Below are 11,813 nucleotides of genomic sequence, written 5' to 3'. Positions count from 1 at the left end.
AAACCAAATATTAAGTTCTATTTTTCTAGTTTGTCAAAGACTTGTTTCATGCAATAAAATGGTAATTAATTATTTAAAAATCATACAATGTGACTGGATTTTTTTTTGTTGATATTCTGTCTCTCACAGTTGAGGTGTACCTACGATGAAAATCACAGATTTCACCATTCTTTGTAAGTGAGAAAACTTGAAAAATCGCCAGTTTATTAAATACTTATTTGCCCCACTGTACTTGTTGAAATTCATGCCAGACTTGTTAGCCCATCTTTTCTTGGCACAAGTGGACAGTTCAGTAAGAAGGAACTTGTACGTACACACAACATAACTCACTTGAGAATTTATATTTAATATTTGTCAACGTTTCAGTCAATAATTTCAGCCTTCAAAATTATTTTTGCTATTTCAGTCAAAAAAATTACTTTTTTTATTCTGGTGCCATTTTATACTGCAGAACTATTTGAAACTATTTACGTACAAAAAACAGAAATACGGTCTGGTACATACAAGTATATACATATAAAATTGCTCCTTCTAAACTTGTCAGTGTCTTTCCAGAATGCGTTTGCAAATGATCTGTCAGGTTTCTCTGATTGTGAAACTAAGGTTGCAGAAGGTCTGTCTCCAGTGTGAAGCTTCATGTGAGTGGTAAGGTTTCCTTTAAGTGTGAAACTCTTTCCACATGAAAGGCAGGTAAAAGGTTTTTCTTCGCTGTGAACTCTCATGTGAGCCCGAAGGTTTCCTCTAAATCTGAAAGTCTTTCCACAATAAGGGCAGATATAATCCTTCTCTCCAGTATGAATTCTCATGTGAAGATTTAAGTTTGTCTTGTTTGAGGAAGTCTTTCCACAGTGATTGCACATGAACGGCTTCTCTCCAGTGTGAGATGTTACATGATTTTTAAGGTGATCACTGTCTGAGAAACTCATTCCACACTGATGGCATATAAAACTGAGAGAGGGAGCTCTTGAGTGAACCACCATGTGCTTTTTAAGGGTTCCCTTATGACTGAACTTCTTTTCACACTGATCACATGCATACGGCTTCTCACCAGTGTGAATGTTCATGTGATACTCAAGGTTTGGTTTGGTTGTAAAACCTATTCCACAAAGTTTGCAGAGGTACGGCTTCTCTCCAGTGTGAGTTCTCATGTGCCTGTTAATGCTTCCTTGTTGACTGAAATGTTTTCCACACAGAGGGCATGTGTAGGGCTTTTCACCTGTGTGGACGTTCATGTGGCTTTTGAGGGCTGCTTTTTTAGTGAAAGACTTTCCACACTCTTGGCAGGTGAAAGGCTTCTCTCCAGTGTGAATCCTCATGTGGACTTTAAGATTTCCATGTTCACTGAAATGTTTTCCACACTGTTGGCAGGTAAAAGGCTTCTCTCCAGTGTGAATCCTCAAGTGGACTATAAGGTTTCCATGTTGACTGAAACTCTTTCCACAATACTGGCAGGTGAAATTAGTTTTACTTGAGGAAGTATTTTCTGTCTGAGAGCAACTAATTGATTCTCGTCCAGTTATAAAATACTGATCTTCATCTTGCATTTCATCTAGTACTTCACTCTCCATTCTCGGCACCATCAGTTCTAAAAAGAGACAAATACAAGTTAACCCCTGTTTAAAAGCAACAGAAGAACAGAGTGCAACAATGGCCCAAATCTGCCATTTATTCTGGAGAGCCACAGTCCTGCAGAGTTTAGCTCCAACACACCTCTAATAAGTTAACCTCACAAAAGTACACCTTTTACATTTCAGCAAACAATTTAAGTATATCTTCTCAAGGGACAATACTATAGAAATGAAATTTGGATATATTTTAGAGTAGTATAGCAGTATAGATTTACTGTCCTCTAAAAATACAGCCATTATTGAAAAATAGCTGGCAACAAAAGTGATAACAGCAGTATGTTGTTTTGCCATGTAAAGCCACATGTCCAATTCATTATGTTTATGTTATGGTCTGCTTGACTGTTCTGTGCATCAAGTGCAGAGCCTGGCTTAAAAAACAAAACAAAAAAACATATGCATGAGTTCTGCCAGCTTTGCTTTAAAGGTTGCAGAAGTAAAAGGTCAGTTTGTCAGTGCTCACACCATACGACTAAAAGTCGGTTTGCACAGGCGTCATCCCAGATGAAAGCCTCTTCTGAAGCTGGCTCATATGAAAGCCTGCAAACAGTTTGCTGAAGACAACCTGTCCATGAGCATGAATTACTGGAAGCATGTTCTGTGGTCTGATGAGACTATAAGATCAACTCAGATGGTGTCCAGCATGTGTGGTGATGCCCTGGTTAAGAGTACCAAGAAAACTGTGTCTTGCCTTCAGTCATCATGGTAGCATCATGGTCTGGGGCTGCATGAGTGCTGCTGGTTCTGGGGAGCTGCAGTTCATTGAGGGAAACATGGATTACATTATGTACTGTACATTCTGTAGCAGAACATGGTGACTTCCCTCTAGAAACTAAGCTGAATGGCAGTTTTCCAACATGATAACGATGAATGAGTGGCTAAGTTTGTCTCCAGACCTGAACCCTGTGGGGTATCCTCAGGTGTAAGGTAGAGAAGCACCATGTGTCTAATGTACTGCAGCTATGTGATGCCATTATATGGAAGAGGATCCCAGCAACAACCAGTGCAGCTCTGGTCAATTCCATGCCTAGCAGGATTAAGGCAGTGCTGGACAACAATGGTACTAACATAAAATATTGACACTTTGGACACAGTTTTGACAAGTTCACTTAGGGTGTACTCACTTTTGTTGCCAGCTATTTTGACAATAATGGCTGTATGCTGAGTTATTTTCAGAGGACAGTAAATCTATACTGCTTTACAAGCTGCTCACTGACTATAAAATATATCCAAGTTAAATTTCTATAGTATTATCCCTTCAGACAATATACTAAATTTGTGTGAGGGGTGTACTCTATAGCAGTTTTTCTCAAACTGGGGTATGCGAGGTGACGGAAGGGGGTTCGCGAACAAAATGCTGAGCTTTGCCATTAATTTGGTTCTACCCCAATTTAAAGTAGCATAAAACAGAGCATGCATTTCTGACAAGCAAAATGCCGCTTTTATGCTAAAACAGGAAAATGGGAGTGCCGTAAACAATCAAAGACATCAAATTGCCTCATCTCTTGCAGTCAAAACTGACTGTATCCATACCAGCAGTGTGCGTATGATAGGATGCCTGCAAAGTATGCTACTTTAGCAAACAGCGCTGCATGTACTTAAGTGTCTTTTAAGTATATTTGTAGCACTTAATAGCAAAGAACAAATATTGACACAGTCTGTACAAAGACTGATACAGAAACAACACTTTTCATGTTTAAAATATGAGTACTGATATGAGTCCTTACTGAATGAATGAAAGACGCTTCACTTATTAAGACCACTTACTGCCACCTACTGGCGATTTTAGTTATTTATTGCCAGCCTAGGCTGGTTGGTTGGTTTTAGAGGGATTTTGGCCATTTTTCCAGGCTGGTCTTAGCTGGTCAGGCTGGGAAACCAGCTACTTCCATCTTAAACCAGCTACAACCAGCCTAGGCTGGTTTTAGCTGTTTTTTTGTTTGTTTTTTTGTTTTTTTTTTCCAGCAGGGATGTTAGTATGTTTTTTTTTTTTTTTTAGTATACATTGCCCTGGACCCATACAATGTATTTTTGGCCATTGCTACAAATATAACTGTGCTACTTAAGACTGGCTTTGTGGTCCAGGGTCACATATTAATAATACACTTAATAGAATGTTAAGAATATGACATAAAAGATCCTTCTATAAAAGGTAAAAATTCATGTGTTAATCAATATAAAGGGGTAAATTATATCCCTTAATTATTGAGAGGTACTTAAAAGAATGTGAAATGCCCCACAGGGTACACCACTGTAAAAAGTTTGAGAACCTACTATACAGAAATTGATTAATCAATAAAAATAAAGCACAGCATAGAATTCAGAGAAAGTTATGAACAACATTCAGTGAAGACCAGTGTTGAGCAAGACTGACAGGAGACTGTATATATCAGCTTCATGATTTGACTGATTTAGATGTTATGTAGAAAGATCGACAGCTCAACGCATTAAAGGAAAGGAATATTCATGTTTTCATAACCACTGACCAAAAATAAAACTAAAAATAATAAATTTTTGATGAATTTTGCGAATAGGGAGGATTGGGTTCACTCACGTAGCTAGTCTAGTCTAGTTAATAAAATGTTATTAGTAAGAATTTTGAGCTTCTATATCACCTAAAAAAAAGTACAAAATATAGCAGCATGTATTGCATTGTTTTTAACAATCAAACTAAGAAATTAATCAAATAGTTCTCTGCTGCACATTAGTATGTGTCTGGTCATTTGATCTCAACATATTTTTGTCCAAATGAAGTTCCATTTTTAAATAAAACCACCGTAATAATGACACTCTTTATAATAAAAATATTATTAATGAGAATAAAAACAAACCTGTTTCTTCCTCGTCATCTTCTTGTTTCACAATGAATACTTCTTCAATCTTTATGTCTTCATCCTCCTCTTTAATAAGTGCCATCTTTATAACAGTGCCTCACGGGGATCTCAGTTGATTCAGCAGGAGTTTTTCTGTCTGTTTGGACAATCAGTCATAATTAAGATCAGAACAATTAACAGAAATTAATGCAAACTAAATCTGGGTTCATCTCAGTCAGAGTACAATAGTTAAAGGAGTAGTTCACTTCCAGAACAAAAATTTACAGATAATGTACTCACCCCCTTGTCATCCAAGATGTTCATGTCTTTCTTCATTTGTAAGGAAATTGTTTTTTGAGGAAAATATTTCAGGATTTCTCTTCAATTAATGGACTTCTATGGTGCCCCCAAGTTTGAACTTCCAAAATGCAGCTTAAATGCAGCTAAATGATCCCAGCTGATGAAGAAGGGTCTTATCTAGCGAAACGATCGGTTATTTTACAATTTACTTATTTTTTAATCTCTACACAGAGCTAGACAAGATGAGCATTTGAGGTTAAAAAGTACATAAATTGTCTTTTTTTTTTTAAAGAAAATAAACAATCGTTTTGCTAGATAAGACCCTTTTTTCATCAGCTGTGATCGTTTAGAGCCATTTAAAGCTGCATTTTAGAAGTTCAAACTACACTATATGGAGAAAAATCCTGAAATGGTTTCCTCAAAAAAAAAAAAAAATTCCTTACAACTAAAGACAGGAGAACATACATAACAAAAATCAGAACAATGTCTAAAAGCTGCTATTAAATAAAGGTGTACAGTAAACAAGCTAAAAACCACAGAACTGTGTTTTTATAAGCTGTCGACCTAAAAAAACAGAGTTTAAAAACAAGAACAAAAGTAGAGAGCAATGTGTCTTACTACTAATTGGTCAATGTCAGTGCACCTTTTCCTTACCTTGCTTTGTTGGAGAAACGATCCAACTGAATGGCCCAACATGAAATACCCTGACATCTACAACTATTTGTGTTTTTTAGGTCAAGAGCTTATAAAAACGTAGATTGTTTTTTAGCTTGTTTACGGTACACCTCGACTCAGAACAGCTTTTACACCTTGTTCAGTTTTTTGTTAGAAGTCAGAAATGACAAGGAGTCCTCTTCCCGCAATACAAAGTCAATGAGGAGCATGAGAATGATGGTGGTTTTCCAGGAAAAGGGAAACCAGCTAAAAACAGCTACTTCCATCTTAAGCCAGCCTACCAGCATAGGCTGGTTTTAGCTGTTTTTTTCAGCAGGGTAATCATTTCAGAAAATGTACAAATTTAGATCATTTTACAGACAATTTTTAAATTTTTACACTCATTTTGCCAGCACAGGTCCCATAAGACTACATTAACCCTTGTGTGATCTTATGGACATTTTTGTCCATTTCAGTTTTGTTTTTTGTCATAAGTGTGCCTGTGTTAATTCCATCTGCATACATTTTGGCTCAGGTGTTTATTTTTATTGAAATTTTAATACTTAACCATCATTTCCTTCAAAAAAATAAATTTTACTCTCTGTACCATACTCACACTCAGGACCTTAAGGACAAAAATGTCCACATTGAAACCCATTAAAACTGCAACTGTTTAACCCAGGGCCATTTGACTATAAAATTATGCTAATGTGCATTCATTCTATCGACAAGGCTTCACATTTAGAATTTAGAATCTAATAAGCAAAGAAAAAATTCTGCTCAGCATTTAGTACATGGAAATTACTATTTTTCATTTTTTCATAAAAAAAAAAACACCTGTGGCATTATGCAAACAAACCAGCATTTAAAGAGTTACAATACGGAAAATGAATGAATATTTGGTATCTATGGTTAGAACATATGTTGGTTAAAAAATAGACATAAGTGAAAGTGGAAAAAAATATTAATAAATCAAATTTATTATAACAGTTTTTGGACATGGACAGTTTTGTCCATTTTGCACCTATGTGTACATTTTTTTTAACTCACAAGGGTTAAATGTGAAGATATACCCAATTGTAGCAGTTTTTAGTAACGTGAACGCAATGCCTCAGAAAATCCCATCTGCCTGTTTACATGACAGTCGCATTGGCACATATCCGATTTATATCTGATTTATTTCCACATATGAATGAGGACTGAAACTGATCTCGAAATATCCGAATGCATGCGGTTTTCCCCGTTTACACATTTGCATGTTTAGTTTAAATTAATTCAGATATAGAGCGCGAAATGAGACGCAGCATCTCTATTTATCATGAGCAGAAGCGCTTCACTCGCGAAAATAACGTTCTTTAACCCTAGATGAAGTATTAAACTGCTATATTAGATAAAATGATTACTTTACAGTTATTTAAAAGCTGTAACATATACGGAAATATTTGCATCTATTTAAACACTTTGAATGTGGAAAAACACAAACCTTTCTAGAGTCAAATCACAACAGATGCACGAGCGCCGCGCAGACTCATGATGTCATCGTCAGATCAAATAAAAGTCATGCTGTCTAAAATCACTAAAGTGCAGAAAGAAAGGTAACCAGATTTCTCAAATGGAAACCATGGAGATTTCTTACTTGAGTGGTTAAAATATCCCTGAAATATCATTTGTTATCATCTATTTAACAAAACAAGGACAATATTTTTAATGTTTTCAATTGTTGTGATAAAGGTTACTATTTAAGTTAATAATTACTATGTTCAAGATTATTATTCATTTTTTAGTCTGGTTTTAACACAGATCAGCAAAAAACACACTATAAAAACAGTTAACTGCAGTAACCACTGTAAATAGCAAGCAATTCAAAACAATATTTTAACATGATTTACAAAAACCTTACAAAAATAAAATTAAATATGGAAAGAGTAATAAGTAAAAGTGCCTTTTCCAACTGTATTTAATATTTCAATACTTTTTTTATGTTGATGCTTGGAAATGACTATTACTATCCTTGATTAGGCTTATTATTTAGCATTTTTGGATTTTATTCACAGAGTATGTGTGCTCTGTAAATGTAATTGTTGCATGTAATTATTTAGGTTTTGTTTAATCATTTGTTCATATTGGGGTGTACCTTCATCACATGACATAGTTAAGAAATGAGTAACTTACTGTTGTGGTGTTAAAACTTGGGGATGTTTAAAAAATGTTTGCAAAAATCCCCTAAAGTTATTTTTCACAGGAATTTATATTTAAATATATTTAGTCTGCTGAAAATATTAAAAACTACAAATAAAAGAGTTTGAGATTCTATTAAAAGGGCAAAATTACAATGTTTGGGTGCAGAAACCATACCAGGATTCGGGAACCTTTTAGGAAAAAAAAATAGAAAATAATTTTTTTTCATATTTTTTTATTCTTCCTTATCTTTTTTTTTCTCCATTTTATTATTTTGTACAAGCGCAAAACGTACATGTTAGTATGTTTTTATTTATGCTGAAACATACAATTTAGATGTAATTCAATGTTTAAAACGGTACAAATCGCCAGAAAAGTAATTTATGCATATTTTATATCATTATGCATATGCATTTTTATCAATAAACGATTTAGATATTTAGATCCCTTAACCTACTCCCAAACCTAAACCTACCCATTTTATAGTGAATATAAAAAGATATAAAACGTTATTCACCCAAATATGCAGGAAATAACCATTTTAGTAACAATATGGCATAAATGGCTAATCCCACTCCTACATCTAAACCTAACCATAACTATCTCTGTACAATATGAGAAAAAAATGACAGGCAGATAAGGAAAGGAGGTGACATGAGGCCATGTTTGGTGACTAGGAATTTGTGCTCTGCATTTAACCTGTCCAAGTGCGCACACACACACACAGTAGTGAACACACACCCGGAGCAGTGGGCAGCCATTACTGCGGCGCCCGGGGAGCAGTTGGGGGTTTGGTGTCTTGCTCAAGGGACTCACCTCACTCATGGTATTGAGGGTGGAGATTCAATCCCCCCACCTACAATCCCTGCCAGACCTGAGACTTGAACTAGCAACCTTTGGGTTACAAAGTCCAACTCTCTAACCATTAGGCCACGGTGCAATCACAATCATGTATTTATTGCAAAAATGTCAAAATCAGTACCAAAAGTAATCCAAATGGCAGTTCGCTGCAGTCGCAGTCCTCTCTGGTGGAATACATAAGATTTGTGTGAGGTGCAGAGCAGAATTTAAGTTGTTAACACTCTGATCAATTTGACATTTTTTCTTAGTAACTGAGGTTCTTAAATCATGTTCTCTACATTTTATTTTGTAATTAAATTACACAATGCCATTACATGTAACTAGTTACTCCACAACACTGGTTAAAAATATATTTTTTGTGACCAGTTTTCACAGATGTGAAATAAATCTGCAATTTGCAGCTAAATTTTAGAATACTTTTTGTCAATGAACACACATGTAATTGAGAGAGCATAAAACATAACTTTGAAAAGCTATTATAAAAACGCAAGTGAGAATTCAACAGAGCAGAGCACTTTATATTGAAGATTCTTTATTTTCTGAAGTGACAGACTAAAACAGCATTTGTTGTCTCTTGCTCAGCGTAATACAAACATAAAGTCCTTTTTAAAATTTCACTTGTCAAACAGGGGAAATACAATTCCAAAGATGTACTTTATCGCATATATTTACTGTCTTCAGACAGATATCTGTAATTGATGAGGTTGAGTTGAATTACATGAAATTTCATGGACTTATTGGAGTCACAGTCATTATTTCTTGTCAAGATCAGTCTTTCCCGACCGTTTGCCTTTCCAAAAGGGTTCCGGTTTATATTCAGCTGCAGAGAGTAATTTCAGTGATGCTGTCTATGGCTTTGGCAGCAAGGGATGCACATGGCTGGCCACATCATTGAAGGAGAGCGGGAAATAGCTGGGAACATCTCCAGGGAAAGACACAAGCTGGGCACCCTGACGATTGACCTCCTCGTATAGCACCCAGACACCACCTTTCACTTTGTGGGAGGAAGCGATGTCACTGAAATCAATGTCTTGAAGACTGGTTTCTTTGCGTAGGGTCACGCTTCTTCCTTGATAGTTGACATGCTCAAACAGCTGGATTTCAGGGTTGTCCAGGTCATCTGTGATGATCTTGAGGGAAGAAAACCTTCCTTTGTCAAGAGTAGCATACTCTCCTTGTTGAAACACCCGCTGCTTTCCAGCAAAATTCTTGTCATAGTACGCTACCCATGGTGCACCAATAACTTTGATAGATGAGATGACATTGCTGAAGCCCTTTTCTTCTAAGTTGCGGACATTGTTTTCAAATTCAGCTCTTCTGCCCTGAAAGCCCTCTTCTGTAAAAACAACAATCTTGCTCAATTTGAACAATGACTGGAGCAGATTAGAGGCTGGAGATTGCAAGTGCTTCTTTATCAGCGTCTCGTGGCTCTGCCAGGAAAAGTGAGTGGAATGGTGTGCAGAGCTGCCTTTTTTAAACCACAATTACACCAAAGTGGGTGTTGACAAAGATATGCCAGTACATGTAGATCTGGCAGCTGAGAAACACAAGTTGCATGCAAAATCTATATGGTAAAAGCAAACAGATTTTTGATGTGGAAAGTTTACTAGCACATGTCAAGTCAAGTCAAGTCACCTTTATTTAAATAGCGCTTTTAACAATACAGGGTAGCATTGGGTAGTATACTGTGTCTGCGTTCTGTTATAGACTAGTCATAGCGCCCCTCCCCTACACACATACAAATTTAGGGGCCGTTCACATCTAGCGTCTTTTGCACGCTCAAATTCGTTATTTTAAATGTAGACGCGCGGCTTGCACGCGCATAATGGAAGCCACGCAGTGCGACGCGCTCGTTTTTTTCCAGGCGCGTCCACACCGCATCGAGATTCCGGAGCGCAAGCGCCCGAGAGAAGTGTCTGACACTTTTTTTTGTATTTCATAAATAAATAAATAAATAAAAAAAGGAAGTAGTGGTATTACAAATTAATTAGTTACACACACACACACACACACACACACACACTCTCTCTCTCTCTCTCCCTCTTTCTGCCGTTCATCTGAGTTTTTTTTTTTTAAAACCTTCTGCTGGTTCGAAGTAGTGGTATAAAAAAAACATGTTACAAATGAATTAGCTACACACACACACACACACACACACACACACACACACACACACACACACACACACACACACACACACACACACACACAAGAAAGAGAGACAGACTGGGAAAAGTGCAGATTAAAGAAAGATAAAAAGACAACAAATTCTAAGCTTTTATAAAAAATACACTTTTTTTCTTTTCTTTTTTTTTTTGAATGTTTAAATATGTATTTACAAAATATATATTACAAAGTTATGAGAAGTTGAAGCGTCAAAAAAAATTAAGTTAAAATTAAATGAGTCCAAACCATAGAGCAATGTTCAAAAACAATTTAGATCATCATCAATGTGTATTATTCATTAAAAAGTAATTTTTCATAAGTCACTTGCTGCCGTAGGTGAGTAATTGTGCAGTAAATGGGTAAAAAAGTACCAAAAATCCTTGAAAACAAAGCATAAATATAAAGTTGAGAAGTAAATGAAAAAATATATGTAATTTATATTATTTAAAATATATATTTCTTTATGCAATCACACTTTAAATCTTTGGAGTCTATATGACCCCTGGGAAGACGAACATAACCCTACTTACGGAGAGCTAAAGGGTGTTAAATAGTTCACCCCAAAAAAATTACATCTGATGTTAATTTACTCACCCTTAGGCCATCCAAAGATGTTGGTTAATTTTTCTTCTACAGTGCAGTAGTAAAGGAGTGAAGTAGTAACGAAGATTTTAAGCTGAAATCATGGTCCTTGATTTTTAACTGAAAATGTGATCATTGACAAAAATTCACAAAATGCAAGTCAGCGACTGACCCTCTTTGAGAAAAAAAAAAAAAAAAAGGGTCACACTTTATATTAGGTGGCCTTAACTACTATGTACTTACATCAAAAAATAAGTACAATGTACTTAATGTGGTCATATTGCATTGCAAAACACGTTTGCTTCTATTAAGGTGGGACATGGGTAAGGTTAGGGACAGGTTTGGTGGTATGGCTAGGTTTAAGGGTGGGTTAGGGTGTAAGGGATGGGTCAACAGTGGTAATTACAGAAAATACTTACAAATGTAATTACATATAGGTTTTTAAAAATATACAAGTACAATGTAAAAACATGTATGTACACAATAAGTACATAGTACCAAATGATTAATTAAAAATGTAATTACATAGTAGTTAAGGCCACCTAATGTAAAGTGGGACCAAAAAGAAACAGGCAGCGACTAACTTTCATTTTTTTAAGGACCATGTTCTTTTCAAGAAAAAAAAGTCACATAC

At 35.8% G+C, this 11,813-nt stretch overlaps 1 protein-coding gene across 1 annotated transcript; it reads right to left on the bottom strand.

Moving 5' to 3' along the window:
- Positions 1 to 337: 337 nt before the first annotated feature.
- On the bottom strand, positions 338 to 6,925 carry LOC141298822 (uncharacterized). The gene is made up of 3 exons (XM_073829135.1): positions 6,876 to 6,925; positions 4,457 to 4,595; positions 338 to 1,585 (listed from the first exon to the last, which is right to left on the bottom strand). The coding sequence occupies exons 2-3, from the start codon at positions 4,539 to 4,541 to the stop codon at positions 468 to 470; spliced, it is 1,203 nt and encodes a 400-aa protein (XP_073685236.1). The 5' UTR covers positions 4,542 to 4,595; positions 6,876 to 6,925; the 3' UTR covers positions 338 to 467.
- Positions 6,926 to 11,813: the final 4,888 nt, after the last annotated feature.

The sequence above is a fragment of the Garra rufa genome, chromosome 23, assembly GCF_049309525.1.
Source record: "Garra rufa chromosome 23, GarRuf1.0, whole genome shotgun sequence".
Lineage (NCBI taxonomy): Eukaryota > Metazoa > Chordata > Actinopteri > Cypriniformes > Cyprinidae > Garra > Garra rufa.
This window is presented reverse-complemented; position numbering and strand designations above follow the sequence as displayed.

Excerpts from the sequence above, each read along its gene's own strand:
- LOC141298822 (XM_073829135.1), bottom strand. The coding sequence starts at position 4,541 with ATGGCACTTATTAAAGAGGAGGATGAAGACATAAAGATTGAAGAAGTA. Across the intron at positions 1,586-4,456 it reads AGATGACGAGGAAGAAACAG|AACTGATGGTGCCGAGAATG; the intron begins GTTTGTTTTTAT and ends GTCTCTTTTTAG.